The sequence below is a fragment of the Crinia signifera genome, chromosome 3 (genome assembly GCF_055691185.1).
Source record: "Crinia signifera chromosome 3, ASM5569118v1, whole genome shotgun sequence".
Lineage (NCBI taxonomy): Eukaryota > Metazoa > Chordata > Amphibia > Anura > Myobatrachidae > Crinia > Crinia signifera.
Genome location: NC_139219.1, coordinates 199,158,616 through 199,184,929, shown reverse-complemented (window position 1 = coordinate 199,184,929; position 26,314 = coordinate 199,158,616). Strand labels below are relative to the sequence as shown.

The following is a 26,314-nucleotide window of genomic DNA, read 5'->3' as shown; positions in this document are numbered from 1 at the left end:
CACTCTCCATTTTATCACTTTAGAATCTTAGTGCATCTGGCCTCGTCTATTATCTTTTAGAGGGTGCTAAATAAATAAGTAGATTCTGATTGGTTGCCCAGAGCAACATCCCATATGAAAAAGAACTCCTATGTTAGTAAATTTCCCCCTATATGTTTCTCAGTCAAACATATCCTTAGTCTCTGATACCGGTATCACTCCATGTATGTGGACTGACCATACAGGTGTCTATGTCCGATTAGATTTAATCAGGGGCTTATGTGGGACATGCAACAGTGTTTGGATGATTCCCTTTTTTTGCATTCCTCAACCCTTTTCAGACATTCAAATAGCCTTGCTGCATTGGGTGTGGTATAATAACCCGACAGTCGGGATTCCGACAGTCATTAGTCAGACGTCGGAATCCCGACTGCACAGCGTGGGGAGCGCAATGAAGCCCCTTGCGGGCTCGCCACGCTGCGGGCACGGTGGCGAGCTGCGCTCGCCACCTATTTTATTCTCCCTCTATGGGGGTCGTGGACCCCCACGAGGGAGCAGTCGGGATTCCGACATCGGAGTAATGACTGTCGGGGAGCCGTCCGGCACCCGCTGCATTAGTGTAAGGAAAATGCTTCTCCTGGTATTTCTCCTGAGCATGTTCGGGAGGCTCTAAGGCAACTATGTGAGGTCATATAAAAGAAATTGCCTCGGTTATGCGGTAAAAAGCAGCTCTGGAATCTCAAATTTCCACTTTATTAGCTCAGCCCAAATTTTCCCATAGGGCTTCTCTTCTTTCCCAGATAGATCACCTTAAAGGACCACTAAATACCCTCCTATCTTGCTGCGCAGCAGACACATTGCAGAAATTACGCAAGTGGTATTATGATAAAGAAGACAGAATTGATAATTAACAAATAAATTTAGACATAAGCAAGCGTTGGGTATGATTGGTAAATTATATTCCCATAAATTAGGAGCACTTCCATATGACCCCAAAAGTGAATTTAGGGACTATTGTTTTCTTTATAACTTACCTAAAAATAATGAAAATCACTCTCCTCCAGTGGACCTGAGAGAGTACATTCATACGTTTCAGATACTCCTTTACTTTACATGAAGGAATGCCAGATTTTTATGCTTAATGTGGAGGAGATGACTGTGGCTATTAAATATCAGTATTCCTCAGGTCCTGAAGGCTTCACAGCTCAATATTATAAAACATTTGTGAATGCGTTTGCCTATCATCTTACAGTACCTCTCTTTTTTACAATATTTTGAACCGTGCATCCTCTGCACCAGTATCTATACAAGCTGACGGATGCCACACAGTGCTCTAATTACAGGCCAATTCCATTAACAAGTATGGACCTTAATATTAAACCATCTAGTAAAGACCATCTAGATGCTGAAAAAGCATTTGATTGTATTTCATGGACCATTGTTTTTGAGGTACTCAGGAAGATGGGATTTTCTGGTAAATTCCTGCACAGTATCTTAGATTTGTATCAATTTCCTGCAGCTACAGTCTCTAAATCATCTTTATCTTTCAGAATTGCCAACGGTACCAGGCAAGGATGCCCACTTTCTCTTTATTTATTTTTCTCTACTTTTCACCTTTTTGCACTTGATCTTGATCTTTTCTCCACTTTCTCCCTTGCTCTAGTTTTGGAACCCATGGCAGGGAGGATACTAAGCAATTGATTGTATGAAAGTTGGTCCTTCTGAGCTTAAAATTGCATTATGCGCAGATGATGTCTTGTTATGTTATGGGAATCCGGCTCACTGCTTATGGCCTCTCCTCTCTAAGATCGAACCTAACTCTACATATTTTGGTTCTAAAGTCAACACTAATAAAACAGAAGTGCTTGATTTTTATAGCCCTGGGCTATCTAAACCTTTTCTTGGAGGCCTCTTTTTTCCTTTTAATTGGCATAAACAAAAAAATCAAGTATTTAGGCATTTTTCTAATGGTCGCCATTAACTATTCCAGGCTAATTTTCCCTGTTTTAGATCAAATTAAATCTAAGAGAGGGAAAATGACAGTGGATTCCCTTAAAGATACCCAGATGCGTCTGTATTATCACATTAACCTGTGAGTATGGTACGCATCTTATGCCAACTTTTGAGCATGCACCTGTGGTGAATCCTGCTCAGGCCTAAAAGAAACCTTTATGTGCACAATCTATTCTTTTCCCACTAAGTCTCCCAGCGTTAACGAGACAGCAAAACAAATTGATGCATCATATGATCTCTGCCATGACTTGTCAGCGGTGGATTGGAAGCAACCTACTTCACCTTCTATGAAGTCTATTTTATCCCGCATGGAATACGCGACGAGCATCATTATTCATTCTTTCAAATCATTTGACAAAATAAAAGCCATGGTTAGCATATTTAAAAGCCCCCTAATCATTTAGCCTTGTAATAGCCAATTTTACAAGGTGTCTTTTTTTCTGGACCTATTCTGTGACCTCTTGCCTTTTTTTCTTTCGTTCTCTTTACGCTGTCTCTGAATTTCTATCCTTTTTTATCTATGTTATAGTTAAAATCGATCATAACTTAATTTATCTTTGTATGGATGTGACTTTCTATCTAAAAGGGGAATTCAGTAAAGATCACAAAATATTTCTCTAATGGGCTAAACCATGCCGCACTGCAGGTGGACAGATGTAACATGCAGAGAGAGTTAGATTTGGACAAGATATTCTATTTCTGTGCAGGGTAAATACTGGATGCATTATTTGTTCACTGCAATTTAGATTTCAGTTTAAACACACCCCACCCAAATCTATGGTCTGATTCAGACTTCAACTGCTAGCGCTATGCAGTGGGGAGTGCAGAATGACTGGCAGCCGTTGCTGGAGGATAATAAAAATAAACTGTTTTGGGAGAATGGTTGGTCCGGTGTACCCCTCGACCATCCCCCAGTTCTACCTATGGCTGCGAGCATCTTTGCATATCTGAGTCCATGCTGAATCAAGCCCATTGTACGAAGTATTAAATAAACTTCTGTAAGCGTGTTCACTATTTTTAATGGTACTTGTGTAGTTTCATGGCGGCAGTTACGCCATCAGTGTAGCATCCCTGCCCGAATCAGCGTAGTTCCTGTGGCCAGCGTAGTCAGTCAGAAGTAGCGTAGTGTTCCCGCAGCCAGCGTAGTTAGCGTAGTCAGTCAGAAGTAGCATAGTGTTCCCGCGGCCGCTTAAGCATCCCTGTCAGATCCAGCGTAGTCAGGCAGAAGTACTGTTTGTACTGTAATGTTAAGTTGCTTTAATTCTTCTTTTTATTATTAACTAAAATCCATTTACAAGTTCACACATGTCATCATTACTGTCTCAGATGTATGATATGGCAGGTGTGAATGTGTTCCTGAAACACCCCCACTATCCACGGCAGCCCGACCTTTTCATACCCCCACTATCCAAGTCAGCGTGGAGTTGATTTTAGAAAGTGTGGCAAGGAGACGTGAAACTACACAAGTACCCTTTTCTCTCAGCTATGGTTGGATTTCTTTGCATGTGTGAATTGAATGGTCCCCTTTGTAATTATTGCTTAGCACTGTTCCTACTAACTCTTCTCTCCCCTCCTCTTTACCCTTTTGTGCCTAACTAGTCAAATTTTCTTAATCGTTTTAGCCCTTAAAGATCAGATGGCGATTTCTCACAGCAGTGTATGGCCATCCGATCCCCTTTGAACCACATGGGACCTTCTCGGGCATCAGGATCGCATGCAAGGTCTGATTTGCAGCAGGTCAGACCTCCCGATCTGATGCACTGCCCCATGCGCATCGGAATTGATGTCGAACACATCCAATTTGGCCACTTTTCACCTGTTTTTTCATTCGGGCGAAAAGTGGACTAGTGTATGGGGGCCTTAAGAGCAATGTTTGTTGCTCTTACATTTTCTTAATGTTCTATTACCTGCAATTTTTCCATAAAACATGGTGCCTCCCTTCATTATTCACCACTTCCTCATCTCCTGCACAGACCATATATTTAAATCAGGGATGGGGAACCTTCGGCCCTCCAGCTGTTGTTAAACTACACATACCAGGATGCCCTGCTACAGTTTTGCTATTTGGCCATGCTAAAACTGCTGCAGGACATACTGGGATTTGTAGTTCAACAATAGCTGGAGGGCCGAAGTTTCCCCATCCATGATTTAAATGTTTATTCTTCATTGGCTATTTTCTTGTATTCTGTACTTATTATGATCAGATGGAGACACTTTACCAAATTTTCATGGTGCAACAGATTATGCCATATAAGGATGTACCAATCTGTATTACAATGTACTGTATATATACTGAGCATGTTCAGGTCTCTGACAGTGATGATGGTTGCAGTAAATTGGGAGCTGCAATTGATACTATAAATAATCGACACCTGTTCTTATTGTTATTGATTGTGCGCCCGATCTAGTGACTCCTTCTCTGTTTCCCTTTGTGGGTCGGGAGACTGTGTGTTTAAATACATCACACATATCTCGTGAGACACATTGGTGGATTGATTGGGAACATTATTGTGTTTGGTTGCAGTAAAAGGCAGCGTTCCAGGAAGAAAAACATCTTTGCAGGCAACAGCAGATTAGCTGGCTGTTTCACAAGATGACTCCTGCAGTATTAGCATATTTCAGCACAGCTGCTGCATACAACAATAGAGTGGCTGTGGTAAAGACTCCATATTTGAAGCAGGCACTATGTTATACTTCTAATATTCACCCCAGAACTTTAAAACTACTGTATAAAAGAAAAATAATTTCATTAAAAATGGCATCAGTGTTTTACAAACTTTCTAGCCCCCAGTGCCCCTGACCAGAAGCTGATTTAGGGGTAAGACTGGCCCCTATGCATTATTATTATTATAATTGACCACTCCCACTTTTTTGTAAAATATCTAATACTGATATATCCTTTTAGCCTTCTCATATCTCACTTCAATAACAACCCCCCCCCCCCCCCTCTCTTTATCCCCTCTCTGGGTGAAAAAAAGGTCAGCTGCACAGAAGCGATGGGCAGTGGGGAGAGGGAAGCCTGATGTGCCACCCCAGGCCTAACATGCCTAGTGGAAAATCTGCCCCTGACCCTTTGAGGAAGAAAACAACACAAAATCCAATGAATCACTTAATATTATCAGTCCTATTCCCAAAGACCAGACATCTAGTGGTCTAGGGGTTGGTTCTGTCCACTGTAATAGATAAATACTCAAACCGCCCTTACCAACTTTCCAAGTTTCAAGATACCCATACACAAGCACACTTAATAAAAGTGACTGACATACTAATTAATTCACATGTGCTATGTATATCCTTAACCCAGGACTTATGGCACTTGAGGACTGAGTTTGAGAAAGTGTTCTAGATGCTAACATAGCGCTACCTTCCAAGAGCAAGCTGCTACAGATCATCAGATGCAGTTTCACACTGGCCAAAGTTACTCTATCATCGCTACTCCTCCCTGCGATCACCATGCAACACAGAAATCACCAACTCTTAATCTCACCTGCTTTTAGCTTGATAATCAGCTTGCTCACCTACCATATGGAATATATAACAATATTGTTCGGCAAAGCGTAGGTACCTTGGATAAGCTATTTTTTTGCATTGCTAATTATTAATATGCAACAGACTTCTGATTCTGGTTTGATCGGTCCCCAGCATATTCACACTGGGGACCGATGTTTAGGCTCTGCGCACGCGTATATTTGCATATGTGCAGTGCCACAGTGCGGATGCCTTAGGCGACTTGCACAGTTGCCGAGGCTTTTTCACGGGGGGTGTGAAGGAGACGTGCTGTCACATGGGAATGGCCAGCGCTTCCTGGGGGTGCCCATAAAAATGGTGGGTCCCCATGCGAACGCAGGCAGCTGCATAAGATGGGACGGGCAACTGATGTCACAGGACGTCAGCTGCCCCTCCCGTTCTCTGAGCCGGACACCACAAATATAGGTCAGTTAAGACTGACTTATGTTTGCGAACAGTGGAAACATAAACGTTTTATATATATATATATATATATATAAATGTTTATGCTAAACATCCATTCGCAATGCAGCGGGGATATTCGCATGAGTGGCGTTAGATGGCTCCCTAACCAGAACATTTACGAGAGAGTCAACCAGAATCACCCCCTTTATTTTATGATGCATATCCCTTTTTCATGTTTTCAAAGAGATTTACACAAAAAGAAAGGTGCAGGTCAGGGTATGAACATAATGCTAGATTAAGACCTGATCGCACGGTTGCAGATTTGTATGGCCACCGTTCAGTCAAGACACCGCCCAGCTTGAGTGAAAGCCCGCCTTCCGAATTAATGTGTACAGCTACACATCCATTCACAGCTGTGCAGATGTGTCCAAAAACCCATTGTTACAGGCACACCATCGCATGATTCTTACACTGGGCATCGCAGGTGCCGCGTAGCCAGAGACTTACTTGCCAGTGCGACAATACATATCCGGGCTGAAGCGGACATCACACAACCTCCCCTAAAACGCTCAGGCACATCTAGCATGTCCCTGGACAGTCCCAGCGGCTTTTTTCAGGCACGCCTGCGATTTTCTTAGTACTCTTCCTGTCAATCACCTTGTGAACGTCGCGCGTAAAAAATTATTGGCATGATTTTTCACAGGATGGCTTTGCGCTTACGTATTAAGTGTGACAATAATTGGCCGTCATGTGAATCTGCACGCCATGCGATCAGGTCTGAATTATGGTCATTGCCACCTGATTAAGTTTTCTTATAACATGTGTTTATGATAAATTAAACAAGCCACAATCCAATCAACTTCCATCCCATAGTAGTCCCGTATTAGGTATTGGTATAGTCCACCAACAAACACGCATACCAGTATAATTAGGATAAGTGCACTGTATCTTGCTCACTGCCAGTAGTGTTCTGGAATCTTAACGGTAACAAATAAGTCTGTTTAGGCTGCTGCTGCTGACAAAACCAACATAATGTGAGTCAATTTAATGGATTTTTATTGCTGGGTGCTAACAATGCAAGCTGGTGGTACCAAGTAGCAGTACTGTTCAGCACTGGATTAGGGTACTATAATGGATTCAGTAGGCGTTTAAGAAAAATCCTTCAGTTTACTTGAGACTTCGACAACTCTCCAAATGAAGCGGTATGAATTCTAATCTAATAAACTTTAAACCTGATAGAAAGCAAAGACAAATTCCATTATCTGAGATGTTACAGCAATGGACTGATAAAACCCACAGTGCAAGGAAAGATTACCCAATACAAAGTATGCCACTAAATCAAGTTAGACTGGTACAGGCACTGTGTATCAGATGACTGCTTCCCATCGATTTTTCTTATGGATTTACAGGGACAATTGTTTTCTTTTTCTTCTTGGTTTATATGTTTGACATTCAGCTTGTTTTAGACACCAGCTTATAACTGTGGTTTAGTCATGATTAAGGTAAGCATATAAATATTGATTGACAATAAAATATGAGTTGCTGGAAAATAAAAAATAATTATATGTATACGGTAAATAATAAGCAAAAAATAATAAGGCTTTTGCCTGATCTGGATAAAGTGATAGCTGAAACCAGGAGCAGATCCAGAACAAACTGACAGGGGGACCACGGCGATAGGGAGAAGTCTTTTGCACATGTTGAATGGAAAAGGGGTGTGGCCCCTCAACGAGGGGTATAGCCTCACAGGAAATGCTGTATCCACAAGCCATCTTATTTTCATTATGCTGGGGGCATGAAGTGCAGGTCTGGTAGGTACAAGGTGAGGGACAGGTCTGGTGGATAATTGGGGGAGTATGCGAGGACAGGTCTTATAGGTGATGGGCTGTGTATGGGGACAGGTCTGTTGGGTGGCGGTGAGTGTGCAGGGAAGATCTGGTAAGGGACAGGGTGAGTGTGCAGGGGACAGATATGGTAGGGGATAGGGTGAGTGCGTGGGGACAGATCTGGTAAGGGATAGGGTGAGTGTGCGGGGACAGGTTTGGTGGGTGATGGGGAGAGTGTGCAGAAACAAGACTGGTAGGTAACGGGGTGAGTATGCCGGACAGATCTGGTAGGTGACTTTGAGTGTGCGGGCACAGGTTTGGCAGCTAAGAAAAGTGTGTGTGCAAGGTACAGATCTGGTAGGGGACAAGGTTAATGTCTGTGGGGCAGATGTTGTGGGTAACAAGGTGAGAAAGGCTGTAGGCAGATCTTCAGTGTCCACCTCTCACTGAACTCCCCCATTTAATGCACCACATCCCAGCACCCCAACCTTCAATAACCACCAAATCATAGCTTGCTGCTATTACCGGACTCTGCCATATACAGTTAATTATCTGTGCAGGATGGGCCAGTGTCCTAGATTCACATGTTCCCGTTCATCTGGAGGTGCTGGTGATGTCACTACTTTCATGACACCCCTGCAGGCTTTTATAAATTCCCACTGAGTAAACAACCACAGAGAGGCGAGCACATAACAGCAATGTAGACCAATGCACTGGGGCCCCTAACAAAACATTCACGAGAATAAAATTTGAATTAAACAGCATAAAATTAAGATTAAAAGAAGAGAGAAATTACCCCCCCTGTAAATAATGGTTTCTACCCCCCATATAACATGTCCATAGTCTGTTCTTTGCCCTTCTCCTTCCTTCACACTGCATCCTCCTCACCCTCTCCATCCTTTTCCTAGCCTAACACATTGGGCTCCTCCTCTACTACATCATCCTTCTTTATCTTATATAGCCCACATCCTCCCATTTATCATTTTCTTTACCCCAGTGAGAGATCCCTCAACCAGTGACTGAGAGCAGGGCTGCATTGTCCCAGCAGCACCTCTGCTTCTCACATGCCTCCATGACCAGCTGTCCACCACATGTTTCTCTATAGTGCAGCCTGCAAAGCCAGTGTGTGGCTAGCACACTGTAAGCCTGTGTAGGCTGCTCTTCAGTGAGTGGCCGCAGACTGCAGCATAGGCGAACAATAGAATTACCCAGTCCACCCCTGCGCATTCATAAATCTGCCCCTCTGTAGGGCCTCTCCCTGGATGCCCTAGTTTTTACAAAACTATCAAAGGAGAGGGAAACACATTACAGGAACAACCATGTTATTGAAAATTAAATATTGTTTTAGGTTCAGAGTTTAAATAATTTGCAAGGTTGGAATGATTTATCATTCTCTTTCTCCTTCTCACCGTGTTGGTGATTGTAGTCGTTATCATTTGTTTTGTAATAACGTGAAAATAAATATTTTAAAAAGTCCAAAAAGGAAAACGACAAAGAATAATTGTATCAGAAATGACATTAATATATTCCCAATGTTAAACACCAAGCTTAAATCTGGTATTTTGTTTAATGTTGGAGATGAAAGATAAATTTGTGAGTGTTTTTTAAATCTGCTCCTTTGTTTTGCAGATTAAATTATTAACCATTTCAATGTAAAAAGTAGTTTAAGCTCTGAGCAGGAACAGTTGGCTGCCGGCATAGTTCTTTCTTGAGTTAAGGAATGAATTTTATACTTGTGTCTGAAAGTCTAATTTAAGTAAAACAGGTTTAAGAAGCATTCATAAGTACTAGTCCTAAAGCATAAAGCAATAATTGTATGTGGTGAGAAAGGTCTGGCCATGGTCCAGTTGCACTGCATCCACATTTACAATGATGTCTGAACAAGCTAAAATGAAGTAAAATTCACAAATATGGCCCTGATTCAGAGATGTATGCTTATACATTCACAGCTGAAAATGTGTACACTGCTAATGCTGTGAACGCCTGAAAATATACTGAGATACCAATTTCCAGCTTCACATACTCAAACAACTGCGTACACAAGGTGGTCCCAGATCCTCGGATATTCATTCATATGGTTGTGCATAGTGTCAGTGGCGGGTTCAGGGGGCACCAAAGCACGTGCCCCCGTTATTAAGTCATTTTTTATGACAGCTAGTTTAATCCATAATTAGAACACTAGATGGCTGCCTCTCAGGGGAGCCGGAACCTGAGAGACGGAACCTGGGAGGCGGATCTATAGCCCCCTTTCTCTCCCCCTCTACCCTTTCTCTACCCCTTCCCTCCATCTCTCTCTCATCCTCCTCTACATCTCTCTCCTCTTCTCTCCCTTCTCTCCTCCTCCTTTCTCTCTCCCTCACACTCCCCCTTTCTCTCTTCCCCCTTCCCCCTCTCCCCATTTCTCCATATCTGTCACTGTCTCCCTCTCTCTACCCCTCTCTCTGTCTGTTTTTCTCCCCCTCTTCCTTCATTCCTCAATCTCTCACTCCCTCTCTTCTTCCCCTCCATCCCCCTCTCCATCTATCTCTCCCTTTTCCTCCCTCTCCATACATTCTTACAGTAGCATTATCTTTTATCAGCTCTCTCATGTTAAACCCCTCTGTTTTTATGCCTTTCATATGCCTGATCTCTTTCATTTTAACTTCACATACAGTACCATCTACCACTGCCTTTCACACACTCTCTGTCACTCTGTCTCTCCTTGTAGCCACTGCCTTTTCCCACTAACCTTTCCTGTCACTCATTGCCTCACCATCTCCCACTACCTCTCTTTCACCTCTCTCTCCTGTCTCCTTATGTGTCTCCCTGTCAACCTTTGTCACTCATTGCCTCCCCTGGCATCACCCACTTCCTACCTCTGTCACCCATTCCCTGACATCAGCCACTGCTTCTCATTGTCACCCTTCATTTCTCGCTGTCAACCACAGCCTCTCTATCTCCCACTATTTCCCCAATCCCCCTCTACCTCTCTCATGTGCCACTATCTCTCCATCACCATCTCTCTCCTGTCACTCTCTGCCTTTCCCCATCACCTTTTCATGGTCACCCACTGCCTTTCCGCGTTATTGCCTTTGAGGCCACACCTGCTGTTCCTGGAGCACGCAAAAAAAAACCTCCCCCATCACCTGTCATGGTGGCCCCTCTGTCATTTTTTTGTGTCTCTTCCCTGCATAGTGGCCACTGAACTTGAGTGGCTCCATGCTATCTGTGTATGATATCACAGATGTAGGTGACATGTTATTGTTTTGCTGACACTAACCGTTGCCTCCTCCAAATGCTCCCTGCCTGTCAATCATTTTGTGAAGTAAACCTCGCGGCAAAGCTAAGGTACCTTGGCGCTTGCACATTGTGCCCGTGATGCACGCACAGTTTTTCAATAATTGCTAATTTCCGTAAATATTGGCATTGTACATCCCAATGTTTTTAGATTTATTATACAGAAATAGTGGAGTCTTTTCCGTACTTCATTTGGAAATGTAACATCAATATTAGAGATTTTTTTCTTTGTTTTCCTGGGTCAACAGTGAACAAAGAATCTATAGTACTAAAGTAACAGGCCATTAATAAATGATCTAAATGAATATATTATTGCCTTCTTACTTTTTTTTATTTGTATTTCAGGTAGACTGCAATCCTGCTGTACTTTATCTGTATGTAATCCCTGGCTCAGGATGTGCTGCTGAAGGGCTGGTCAGTGCCATAACTAGATGTGGTCGAGTGGTGCGCCATGCAGATGCGCTGTGGGCACACCGTCGCCTGTCCCATTGCCTGCGCTTCTAACTTGCAGAGTGCATGTAACGGCACCCTGTAGCCAGTAGCATGGCAGTAGTGCCATTACAGCGGCCTGGACTCCAGAGACTGCAGTAGTTTCAGGGAGCTGACGATCCCTCCCCTGTACATGAAGTAAATGAGGCGTGGTCAGCACAGGGCGCAGGGATCGATTGTTACAATACTGAGGCTGGAAAATGGTCTATTGTGGCTATCTTGAGTGTAAGGTTGAGGTTTTGCATTTGCTTTGTGGATTAAAGGTTTGTTCACTCTAGGACATGGAAGGGAGCAGATATCAGAGACACAACTCACATAGCCCAAGGTTCTGAAAAGGGTAATGGGTACATAACTAACTGTTTGATTGATATATAACAGCATGGACGTTATTAAATGTTTACATTTACACCACTTGCAGGGCTGCTAATCAAGGTCCATTGCACAATTTGCACCTAACTGTCAAACAGACCTATAAAGCAACTGTGGTGTGATATATTTTGTTGATGTTCACAACAGTCATTATGTTGACAAGATAACGTTGACATGGCTGTATTGATAATGATGAAATGTCAGCTATGTGCATTTAGTCTAATTTTATGCCTAACCCTAATGTCGATTTGTTACAGGTGCCAACATCTTTATATATATATATATATATATATATATATATATATATATATATATATTGTCGATCTTCTACTGTTAACATTGTAACCATAGACATTATGATTGCATACCAGCAGCTGCCCTGGTAAATTCCAATGAGGATCCATAGTAATCTTGATGTTTCCCAATTAAATCTTGAAGGATCACCAAAGAACTGTGTTGACCTGTGCAAAATCTACTTGTAAACTGAATACAATATGTATACTGATAACTGATCAACATTTTTATTTCAAAAGTATGTGTATGGAAAACTGTAATAGCTTTTAGAACTTAAAGCAATTTATATTGGAACTCTTTTTAATTAGTATAGATTCATGTATAATAGAAAGGGAAGTTGGGCAACTCATGGGGAGTATTTTGCCATGAGCGTCTTTTTCACAGTTATTAAAACGGAATGAATCAATAGACTTTGTCACACAAGCGGCTTACCTCCTGAGATTTTCCATGTCACGCCTGTGATAAAGGCATCCCAGGGACTCTGGAGCTCTGCTATTTGTCAGGTACAGATTTGTTCTCAACTAAGAGACGTTTTCAAGTAAATTACCCTTTCTCACCTTTACTCTCAGGGCCGATAAAATGATTTTTTTCCTGAGAAAGTCATTATACAATCACTAACTGCGAAGCTCAATGTGGTAAGTCTCGAACAGCCAAGACCTATAGATTGTTAATGCCTCACAATTTCCGGATACAACCAATTGCTCATACTTAACAATTCCTGCACTCTTCAAATAAATCATTTGTGCACTCCTCATCAATCATTCCCTACTCACTTGAAGTGTAACAATAGACCAACGCATCCAGTTTCCAGTGCAGTGGTGGCTGTTGGACAATGTCTAATTTTCAGGTTTTGAGTAGCTCTATTCATTATTTTCATTAGCCGCTCAGTCTCCCATTTATAAATCTGAGGCATGAAATGATGTATTAGAATTCACTCTGACTCTGAAATCTAAATGAAATAAAACTGGAGTGTATGGACTCCGACAAGCAGATAAAAGGTACCTATTTTCCTGCCTGAGTTATACAGAAACACTCTTGGCCAGTCTTGGGAAACTTAATTAATTATTTTCATCAGTTGCTTAGTATTTCATTTATAAACCTGAAGCATGAAATTATTTTTTTTTAAAGACTCATAGGAGAAACAGAATGTAAGAGAATGAGAGAGAGGGCAGAGATAGAGAAAGTGAGAGAGAGAGAGAGAGAGAATAGCAAGTCTTCCAGGACCTGGTAACAAAAGCGTGTCTTACAGCTGTACTTTCAGTAATATGAGGTTTCTTAACATAATAATAATAAAAAATGTGAAAGTCATACGGCACCGGGGAATGGCTGTTGTTGAATTACAAAGTCTGAATTGTTAGCACAGGAGTATTTGTCGCTGACTAATACTGTATGAGTATACATAAGATCAACCAACCATAGTTTCCTGGCAGCCACAGAACGATCTTAACTTTAGACTTTAAGATTGATGAGATCAATTTTGAAGCATTTCTGCCTTCATCTAGCAGGGATGTATGTCAGTGATTTCCCCTTAAGCCAGAGTTTAGAGCTCCATCCATCTACAGCTTCCATTGTCATCACATTGTATAACCTTAGGATAAATCCTTTTCTCTCACTTTTCCTATAATAGTCACAGTATATTTTAATATAAATAAATGAAAAAGGAAACAGAAAAACAACAGATATTTCAAAGCCATTTCTATATAACAGTTAATATAATTTTAAAATGTAAGAAAGACAAATGGAATAAAGTTTCTGAAAGGTATCACAGACCAAAGAAAAGACTTGGGGCAATTCAGCACCACAGCCAGTTCCCATCAGGAAAATACATCATCTAATGTAAAGAACACTTGCTTCACATAAATTACATTTCATGAGCACGGGCCAGCTCCCTCTGGGAATAGGAAATCACATTTATATCTTCAGTTGTAAAAAACACTTTGAAGAAATGATGCTGAGAGGCTGAAGTGAAACCAATATCATGCATATCTCATAGCCCACAAACACTATCCATATATTACTGATTTAAAAGCATACTGTAAATACATTTCTACTGCTAAATGCAAGACACTATTTGGTATTATTTTATGCTTGATCACTTTGCAACTTTTACAAGCTTTAAGACATACAACTTTCCATATGCATTTCATTAACTATCTTTATTCTTTATATTTATTGTCCTCGTTAACTATGTGAGTGCCAAGTGAATTTGTAAAAATAGGTGTGAAAATTGCCATGCAAACATTTGTATTCATCATAATGACCTGTAATGTTAACCTTATATAGGAAATATCTTGTTTTACACAACATTTTTAATTTGAATTGATATAACAAACATGAGCGACACTGGCATTTTGAACAATGCTAAGAAAAATACCTGCACTTGAATAAAATGCTTACAGAATGATCACAAACTAACCTCACAAGAATGTATTGCAGAAAGTGTGTAACATTTTATGACGCTATTTACAATACCTGTCATTTTTATGTTACATATTTTATAGCCTACATTTCTATGCAAGATAACTTTATAATTGGGGAGTTGTGATATCAGAAGTCACCTAGTTATAAATACATTCTATCTAGATGTGCTCCGTGACAGTAGTAAAGACTTTTGTACTAAAATTTGGAATAAGCAGAACATGTAAAGGGGTTTTTCTGTACAAAGAAGAGAACAATGACTTGGTTTTGGCCATCATTATTTTTATGGTGCTACAGAATTCTACCGCACCTGACAGGTGCTATACCAAATCATAAAAAGCAATAGAACCCTGCATAAAATGGTTATCAATGACTCAGCAGACATGATACAGAAGGTAGAGAGGGACCTGCTAGCTAAGAATCTGGCTTCAGTGTTCAATGCCATATTCTGACAGTTAATATAGTTACAGCCATACTGGGCCTACTTCTATAGTGTTTGTCCATATATCAACGTGTATACATTGTTACCTATTTTTAATCACATTTAACATCTAGTGAATTGAGAATGTGCCAATGTTAATGATGCGTGCTGATGATAGAAGAAAATAAGATAACGACTTCGGGCTATTCAATATCAGCTGCTATTTCTGCCGGGGGGAATAGTGGGCGCTGCCTATTCAATGCTGACATTTCCAACAGCATCGAAGGTAGATTCCGAGAAAACATCCGACTTTAAAACAAGTCGGCTCTGTTTTGTCGGAAACAGTCTCAGATTGTAGAATTCATGGCCCTTTTTTTAGTCAATCCGACCATTTTCTGACACTCGACAGCCGGAACATTAAGTGGAGTTACAGTCCAGCTTAGCGAAAATGAGAGGACGTTCCGACAGTTGGAATCTGGGATTGAATACCGCCCTTGATCTACTTTTATTTGTCTGCCCCTATTATTCAGATTGCTGAACAGTTTCATATTCTTCTTCTTGCTACCAAAAAAACCAAAGGACAATGGAAGTGACACCAGCTGAGTCACTATAAAGCAGAATATTTACAATATATGAAACACAATGACAACTCTACTCTAATTATTATTTTGCACATTAATTTGTTCTCTTTAGATATTGTTGCTGTAAATTAGCTGCAGGTCCACCCACCCACTCTACTACATACTGTAAGATTTCATGGAGCCGCACAGTGAAATATGACACAGTAATAAGATAATATTAATATTGTAATAATATGTTTGAGGAATATCTAAAGGATTCTGCTGTTTCTGCCATCATCACCATATTACACTACAATGCATCAATACCATTTAAATGGCTAAGAAGCAAATATAGCTGCATGTAAAGATAAACATCAGTACTGTTTGTTATTACTAGAGACAGGATTATATGCATTTGCATATTTGCATATGCATTTGCATATTTTGCCCATTCTCACTGGTTATTGCATATTTTACCAAAAATCTAGTGATGGTGCATATTTTAGGCCCTGCCCCCTTTCCACCCGCGAGTCACAGCACTGCTTTGCCCTGCTGCTGCTGGCCAGGTAGTGCTAGAGTGTGCAGCTTGGGGCAATATGTGCGCAGTGTGGGGAACCTTGGATGTACGATATGTCTGACACTGCTCTAGGCTGCCGATTCATGTTGATAAAAGTCAGTTGGGGCGGATGCCATTACGAAGCTCCTGAACCTTTGCCTGCTCCTGGCCTGGGACTTTACACCAAGAGACAGACTTCTGCAGCAGAGGAGGCGGGCAGAAGGGTTGTGACATCATGCGGCGCGGAGGAAATGCCGTGTCAGTGAGTATGCGGTGCAGGGAGGAAGCCCTCCACTGCGCTGCCCTCACACGGTATGCTGACATTTGATCCATCAGCACTGGAGATGAGGGTCCGTGTAGTTGATGCCAGAAGAGCCTAGGATGCTGGAGTATGCTGTAGCAGCCAGGAAGAAAAAAAATCCTGTGTACAGCACTAGACATCTGCAGATGCTGTGGGCCTATTTTTGAGGTTTATTTGCAACTAATTTTATGCTGATTTTATATAAATAAGTTAAAAATTACTCTTTTATTATTTAATGTAGCATATTGTAACACTTTTCATGCATATTTTAAGTATTTTTCATGCATATTTCAAGCTTTTTATGTTGCATATAATCCTGTCTCTAGTTATTACAGTTTAGGATAATGTTTATTATTGAAGATTTGCATATTAGCCTTGGTCACAGTGTTTGCACGGCAGATGCTGTGTATCGGCAATGCACAGTATATATGGATACACAGTTAGAAAGAGACTTAATATACAGAAGAGGTCAGATAATGCTTATCACATACATCTGATGGCATACCATACTGTAGATGTCTATGGAAAATTTAGCAGGGGGGGGGGGGGGGGGGGATGTATAAAGCAGTGATAAGTGAGGGAGAAGTTGTTCATAGCAACCATCATCTTTGAGGTAGTATTATTAGTATCAAGTGCATTCTATAAAATGATCGGTAGCAGCCAATTAGTTGCCATGGGTAACCTCCACTTTATACATCTACCTAGTACTACTTACATGTCTTGCTGATGCTGACAAATAGCATCTAGCTAGCAGCATTAGAATCAATGGTTGGTTGCATATAAATCCCTCCAGTACTTTAGCATTGTAGCTCTAATACCCATTTGATGTGTACTGCAAATGGGAAAACATAAGATATTTGCATTTAATATCATTTTGTAATTTTAATGTATTTTATATTGCTGTGTGATGAGACTAGAACTGCTAGCACTGCTATGTCGCACATCTTGATAGTTACTTTTGATGTGTTTTTTTTATATGTGCATCCCTTCCTACAAGTATAGACATTGCAGATGTGTCCAGCTCTAAAACAGCCCTGTATCATTTGTATACTGCAGTCTGCTGTTTGCAGCTTACCTGCCATGTCAATGGCAAAGGGTCTATCTGCTCTCCATCCTGTATACCAGCCCACAACCTTTCCATTCTCTACAACTGGGCGTTCGTAGCGACGTCCCCCAACAAGGCCCACTGGCCAGACGGAGACCTTCTGGGTTGTGCGCATCTGTGTAAAGGAGAGGAGAAAGAATATTTTCTGCAATTACACACATAGGGGTTTTTGTAGCAATTATCTTATAGAAGGTGCTAAATATATGATAAGTAGAATCTGGTTGGTCGCTAGAGTAAACATCTCCACTTCTGAAAACCCACACTTTAGTAAATATTTGCTGTATAGTTTTAATACAGATAGTGTGATATTGTTGTTAAACAGGTAGACATAGGAATTATGCAGTAAATACAATGTAGAACGCTCATACATACATGAAAAAAAAATGCATATACAGTATTCGCCCCTATGAGAAGCTGTATGCATCTCAAAATGCAGCTACATCCACATATGTTGCACATGTGCCTGGTACTTACAACTGTGCTATACTTGCTGCAAAATATACAGTACGGCTTACAAAGGCATATGTTAGCCTACATCCAGGTGTGCAGAGCTCACTTTTGTGTGAGCACGTCCTCACTGAGTTTTGCTAAATGACAACACTCCATCACCACTCAGTTCTGCCTTTTCAGGTGTTAGCGGAGGTGCACTTGGCAGGCATATGGTGGCTAAGCAGGCTACACCACATAGGTTAATACCACAAAATGTACCTCAGGTACATGTAGTATAAAAATATAAAGCAAAAAAACATATTGCACTACATGTGGAGTTGGGGCCCGAGATGTATGTGCTACTCAGAGCCCCAAATTATCTGTATCCACCTAATATAAATTCTATATTGTTTCCTTTATTTACAGAATGTATAGTATTACCACACATTTCCCAACATTTGTGGTTTTAGAATCAGGGCAGAATACTGTATGCATGCATTGCCACACATACCAAAAGGGGGCATTTCCACATCACACTGATGACATGCCCAAATGCTTTGGCAGATCCGGGCCTCCCTTAGCCCACTACTCATCCCAAAAACTACCCCTTGAGTGCATTATGCACCTGTGGCTGGTATGCACGGCATTAGAACACACTCAATTAGGGCACAGTCAGCTTATGCAGGATGTCTGACCTGCCATAGTTGAGACAATTAGTATGTTGTTATCTGACAAACTTTGAACATTGGCCTTATGGAGAGTATTTTACTCAAAAATGGTGCATGAAATAAATGTATATATTCACCCATACGAATAGTATGTTTCTCAAGATGTGACGGAATCTCATCGCCATTATCATCACCATCATCATCAGTGCCGGATTGCAAATATTCTATTCTACTGTAGGTTCAAAGGGTAGATAGCCAAACTGGCATGCTTTGCCTATGTTTATCAATGCATTCCCATCATTGGAGCGCCTATGTGAGGACACCAGACCAAATCCATGGTCCGGCTTTTTTGGAAGTAAGTGTAGATATGATCAAATGCCCATGACTTTACATCGCCCACATATACAGACATTTTCAGAACAACACGATTGTCATTTAAATAGGTAGATTGACCAGCGCTCAGGCACTACACATACGGTAAATAAATGACACTGTTACCCCAGGAGTGGGGTGTGTGTGAAATTGTGTGCAAAGTCGGGATGAAATGATGTCTCTCTACACAATGATGAATCAAGCACTGATTTATTTAAAGATAAAAGTATATGTACACTGTGCACTGTTCTGGTCACGATCGTCATTTGACAATTATATAAGTAAGCATTAACACATACACATTTATTTTATTATTATTCTCTCAATGAACACAACATATACATAAACTAAGCATAAAAACGCAAAGCCTTGGAAAAAGCATGTTCTTAATTTTTGCATAAAAATGTTTAAACTTGTTCAAATGGAACTAATTATTGTGCGCTGACCTCTAAAGGTGTATTTGCTGAGTGGAAAGTTTATAGCAGACATACTGTAGTGACACAATATGAACAGCCCATCTTCTTATCATAGGACTCCGAGGCATTGCTGCAGCAAGGCGACACCTGTGCTCTGTCCACAAGTCGACAGGAAAAGTAATTGCTGCACATGCTCAGCTATATCTAGATGCCGATCAATGGTGTAGCAATTATAGGTGAGTAGGGAAGTCACTGGATATATGCAACTGTTCCTCTAATCCCATTATTCCTCAGGCCTTCTGACAGTTGTTGTAAATCACGTGTTGGTGCAGGAATATTTCCTTCTTGTGATTTGCTTTAATAATTTCTTCCTGGTACCAACACGTTTCAGCAAGGCGTGTATGGATTTCTTGGCTAAAAAGAGAGTGTTTTATTTCAGTAACTGTTAGCTTTTGCGTATTTTATTGTTATTGATTCATAATTTGTTTATGTTGAATCCCCATGGGAATAATTGCTATTTGTACAATTTCCTTGTGAATCTAATTTACATTTTTTTTTAAATCCTTTTGATTTTTTAAGTGTTGTCAGGAATGTAATAATATGTATAATAATATGTATAAATAAGATTTTATCCTATCAATTATTTTCTTGTCGGTAGCTGTGTCTTTACAAAACTCCCTTGCCAGATCCTATGAGACCCACCTGGTATTACCCTTCATGTACACAACCACCTCCCTCAAATATACCAGAATACAGTACAGGTTGAGTATCCCTTATCCAAAATGCTCGGGACCAGGAGAATTTTGGATAACGGATTATTCCGTATTTCGGAATATTTTAATATTTCAATGATGTATTTTGAAGTATCTTGCATTTATGCTGTATAAACACATAATATACACACAAATATATTTTATTACCACATAAAATACACACAAATATATTTTATTTGTTTAAAAAACAAGATTTCAAAACGTGAAACAAAATGTGTGTACTATCTCACCACTGAATTTGAATGCCAAGCAATCATTGTCTTGCACATATATAGTGCCAGTTACATATCATGTCCCCAGTGATGCTGTTACAAATGTCCCCAGTGAGTTTTTAGCAAAAAAAATTTTTTTTTTCACTTTCTGGAATGTTTGGTTTTCGGAATAATTCGGATAACGGATATTCGGATACGGGATACTCGACCTGTACTGTATATGAGCTGTTGTAAGAAAATAGATGATGTGGAAAAGAATAGGTTACAGACACAAATGATCAAATAAGCATCAGGTGAATTCTTGGATGAATACATTATTATACATTAATTTGCTGGCTAATTATATAGACTAAAGACATTTTGTGCATTTTATTTTCACATTTCAAAGAGGAGAGAGAGAGAGAGAGAGAGAGAGAGAGAGAGAGAGAGAGAGAGAGAGAGAGAGACTCATGCTGCATGGTTGCACCATGCTTGCCTACTTTTGAAAACGAGTTTCAGGGAGATTATAGTTGGTAATAAAATTTTGCAACGCACCCCATTGAGGGGGCATGTCATGCTCCACCCAGAGGGCATGTCTAGTTCCATATATGGAGAGATTGTGAAAAAGAGATTGTGACCGCGGCACCTAGAAGTGTGGGTGTGTACTGCTACATCTGAGAGGAATCTTTTAAAATTACTTATATCCAAATGTAGATGAGCCCCAGAGCAGATAGTAAGAGATACTATACTTGGTAAAGTGCTGGGAAATAGCTCTGATGATTCAATGTAAATATATCTATCTGTCATTCCCTTTTTCCCCAAAAACTGTTACAGTGTAATGTGGGTTAGGTGAAATGAGGAAGATTGCTAGACTAATGAGGGAGAGAGGGAGATTGCTGCTATTTCAGGGAGTCTCCTGCAGAATGCAGGAGGGTAGGCAACTATGGGTTGCACTGCAATTATTGTACATGCACAATGTAAAACTAACTGCAATGAAGACATGTACTGTAGATGGTGTATTACATATACTGTATGCCTGGGTTTACATGGCTGAAGGGCTGATCTGGGAAGATGATTAACTCAAAAACCTTGGTTTTGTGTGATAAGCACCAGAAGTGTTTTTCAATATAGTGTTAAATCCCAGGGGATAAAAAAAGGTAATCACTGTGTATGGCTTCTCCAGGAAATGTTCCGTCTTTGTAGTCTCATGCTAGCTTCTCTATAGAACATTTCAAACATACAGCTAGAATTCTCTGTATTAATTAGCTCTGACATTAAATGCAACAAGTGAGGACTGTTAACATGTACCTGTTAGCATCAGCTTGGAAGCATTCTAGATAATTAAACTAGAGGTACAGACAATATTAGAATACAAGCAATTGAGAAAAAAAGGAAAAGCACAGCCCTATACATGCCACGGGGTCCGCAGTCTGCCGAGGTGCAGTTAATCAATCTTATTTATCTCATCTAATGTCTTTATCACCTCAGAAGTGGCAGGTGTTTTCAAACAGGTCAGATGAATAATTGCAGCACCATATAAAGACTTCAGTACTACATTCAAAGGATTCAATATATTTTCAACTGGATTCAAATATCTTTTCTGTAAAGTGGTTTTCTTAGATGAATTTGAAAAATGTAATTTGTTTAATAGACTGTATGGGGAATAACAGTAAATGGCTTTGCCTGTGCATATTGTTTATCATTATCTTATCATTAAATATCTGCATGAAGCTTTAGTTGATAATGGACGCCAACGATATCTGCATGAAGCCTTAGTGGATATGGACGCCAACTATATCTGCATGAAGCCTTAGTGGATATGGACGCCAACTATACAGTATCTGCATAAAGCCTTAGTGGATATGGACGCCAACTATATCTGCATGAAGCCTTAGTGGATATGGATGCCAACTATATCTGCATAAAGCCTTAGTGGATATGGATGCCAACTATATCTGCATAAAGCCTTAGTGGATATGGACGCCAACTATATCTGCATGAAGCCTTAGTGGATATGGACGCCAACTATATCTGCATGAAGCCTTAGTGGATATGGACGCCAACTATATCTGCATTAAGCCTTAGTGGATATGGACGCCAACTATATCTGCATGAAGCCTTAGTGGATATGGACGTCAACTATATCTGCATGAAGCCTTAGTGGATATGGACGCCAACTATATCTGCATGAAGCCTTAGTGGATATTGACGAGAACTATATCTGCATAAAGCCTTAGTGGATATGGACGCCAACTATATCTGCATGAAGCCTTAGTGGATATGGACGCCAACTATATCTGCATGAAGCCTTAGTGGATATGGACACCAACTATATCTGCATAAAGCCTTAGTGGATATGGACGCCAACTATAGCTGCATGAAGCCTTAGTGGATATGGACGCCAACTATATCTGCATGAAGCCTTAGTGGATATGGACGCCAACTATATCTGCATAAAGCCTTAGTGGATATGGACGCCAACTATATCTGCATGAAGCCTTAGTGGATATGGACGCCAACTATATCTGCATGAAGCCTTAGTGGATATGGACGCCAACGATATCTGCATGAAGCCTTAGTGGATATGGACGCCAACTATATCTGCAGAAAGCCTTAGTGGATATGGACGCCAACTATATCTGCATGAAGCCTTAGTGGATATGGACGCCAACTATATCTGCATGAAGCCTTAGTGGATATGGACGCCAACTAACCACCTGTTAGATATTTTTTTCTGTAAGGTGCAACACAGTCAATGTATATATGAGGTATCCGGTCCAATATGTATTATTATTGTTAGTTATATAGAATTCTAGACTCTGTCTGCCTTTTTATTTTTGTTCTTCTGCACCACAACATGGTCTTGTCATAAACTGTGCCTTCTATCCAATGCATGCCTAATTCTAATCGTACCAATTAACTTGTGGAACTGCCTAGTGCTAGTAGTAAACAATTTAGATTTTACTAGTACCAGCCTAGACATAAGAGCTTGTATTTATTGTACCTTTTTTTGTCTTACGGCGAGGTGGGGGATTGCTTTTTTATTTTTCTTTTGAACAAACAAACTGGAATCATGTTAAAATGACAATAAGTTGTGGCTTTGTTTATTATAATTTATTTATATGGCGCCACAAATGTTCTGCAGCGCCTAACAGCATAAGTGAGCAACATACGAAAACAGTGACTTATGCTGGCCATACACTAGACCCACTTTCATCCAACCGTCCAACTAGTTGGATGGAATAAAAATCTGGTACTAGATGGGAGCAAATGTAATTTGTAATTCAGTAATTTGAACCCAAAATCAGAAAATGCACAAAAACGGTCATTCAAACAAGGTTCTGTAGTTGACTGTTTGATTTAAACAATTTGTCGGAATGTTTTTGTCCATTTTCCTAAATTTGTGAGCAATTTGAATATAGTTATTTTGCTCCCATACAGTACCAGATTTGCAGTGCAACCAACCAACTAGTTGAATGAAAGTCTTTCTAGTGTATGGCCAGTATACAGTACAAGGCAAATTAGGACAAGTTCATGTTATATAAAGATAGTTGCATCAGGTGACCGGACACTGAAATAATTATTTGGGTAGCAGTGAGTTATGTAAGGTTGAAAGGAGTAAAAAATAAATAAATTCTAAAATTCCCCACACATCACTGCCAAGTTGGTGACGTAGATATAGATTATGAAGCAGTGGAGAAGTTGCCTATGCCCAACCAATCTGCTTCTACCCATCATTTTATAAAATACACTTGATAAATGCTACAAAGCTGATTGGTTGCCATGGACAACGTCACTTCTTTCAATGCTTCAGTCGTGGTCACAATTTGGAAGTCAATTTCATTACAATCACGCTGTTATTTTTGGCTGAACTTAAGTGTCAGTAAAACAAATGACACTATATTACTGTCCTCAAGCCTAACTGTTACTCAGTAAGTTTGTTTTAAGACCAGCCTACTGTACAGTACTTGGGTGGAGGAATGGGGGTGGGTTTAAAGCTTCCTAATGAAAAGTAATAATCCAACTGAACAACCTAGACATTAGAACATGAACCAATATTGAACTTTGGGTCAGCAACTCTCTCTGCACATGTTCAGATCTTTATTACAAAACACTTATATACAAACTAGTGTATTGGATTTGAACATCTCGGTCCAACCCTATCTCTCCCCCATCTTGCTGCTGCTCTGTCCCTTCCCTTATGCAGAGTATACTAATTGCATTCATGGCTGGTCCACTATCCTCTCCAGCTAGGGTGTGTCCAGTGACCGCCACAATGGAAGCCATTGGAGGGGCTCACACTGTGCATGCATGTTGGAGACAAAACAAACTTTAGCGGATTAGTATAGAGACTAGTGGCAAATCTGGATTCTCTAAACAAGCAACACCATTCTAAATCAATGTAGTAATGTTTTTCTATGGTTACTAAATGAATGAACTACACAAGAGGTCTCCTCTGGTTATTTTTGTTATGAACCCCCTGGGTGCTGGTTATACCACAAGTGAAATATTGTAGAAGTGAATACAGTATGAGGTTTATTGTAGGAAGTTACAATAGTAGGAAGGTGTAGGTAAACTTGAAATGCATAGTACTTGGTTAGTACAGGTTTTCTTGGCATGGCAAAACAACTAACAATGACCCAGCCATGAGTGCTGGGCTCAAGAAGAATTTGTAGCCTGGAATTACCAGGTGTAGAACATGCTGGTAATTGTGTCATTAATTATCTGACACATGGGTGCAAAACAGAGTGCAAAAAGAAGCACATCACCCCCTAGTGGCGGGGAAACATATTACTGGGAAACACAGCAAAACCGAGTTCTAAGTACTTTGAAGAAGTTGTCATCAGACAAATAACTTATAGTACAGCTATCTAGCTTTTACACCGGCCATATTGGCTGGCACATGAATTCAACTTAAATACAAGACAAAGGGGGAAATGTAATAGGGTGAGAGATTCAGAAAGTGAGAGATTTGGTAAGAAATCTCCAGTTTTTTTTAAAGCAGCAATCATTTACATGGCAACACCAGTTTGATTTTGAAGTGTAAATGATTGTTGCTTAAAAAAAAAAAATGGAGATTTCCTCCCAAATCTCTCTTTCTGAATTTCTCACCCTATTACATTTCCCCTAAAGCCTTTCTAAATGATGATTCATATGAGAAAACAATCACAATTCTTAATAGGTATGCAAAATAAAACAATAAGACATAAAGTAGTATTATGCAAAATTAGTTTCTTTGAACTAAAATTGTAAATGCAGAAATTGAAAAACGTACCCAACTGCTTACCAATATGGAAGGAAGGTTCAGGAATTATACATAATACACCAATCAAATCTTTCTCCACAATTCTAGGGCAATCCACCCCCACCCCCCCCTCTCATCATATATGGTGTCCACAACTCTATATCAAAAAGAACATGTAAAAGCTGCAGAGGTCCCTGTACTCTATCATTACAGGGTCTTTCATTCAAGCAGGTCTGCGTAGCAATGAGTTGCTAGCTAAAAAAAAAAATTTTTAAGCTGCTGTAACTTTCCAATCGGAGATTCTTAATATCAGAGATTTTGTGAAAGTTTACCTTTTTTTTTCTAAGCGGCAATCAACCTGCTTTTGCAGTGTAAATGATTGCTGCTTTAAGAAAATGGGAATCTCTCCAAAACCTCTAACTTTGTTTCTCACACCCTATTACATTGGGCCCAGTATTTTCAAAGTCAATAGCAAATGACATCATCAGCCCCCTTACCTAAAGTGATCAAAGTGATCAATCAATGCTGAATTAAGGGTGGTATTTATCAAAGCATGGAACAAGATAAAGTGGAAGAAGATAAAGCGCTAATCAGTCAGCTTCTGTCATTTTTACAGGCTTTTTGAAATATGACAAAGAAATAAAGAAACAGCGCTTCTCTGAGGAAGGTGTGGGTAATGGGGTGAAATGAAGTGTTGTAAG

At 40.2% G+C, this 26,314-nt stretch overlaps 1 protein-coding gene across 1 annotated transcript in view; it reads right to left on the bottom strand.

The window, feature by feature from the left end:
• Positions 1-26,314, bottom strand: part of B3GAT2 (beta-1,3-glucuronyltransferase 2) — a 106,137-nt gene that overhangs the window by 17,489 nt on the left and 62,334 nt on the right. The window contains exon 2 of the mRNA XM_083177253.1: positions 17,490-17,634. Coding sequence (XP_083033379.1) covers positions 17,490-17,634 — 145 coding nt within the window. The remainder of the gene's footprint in view (positions 1-17,489; positions 17,635-26,314) is intronic.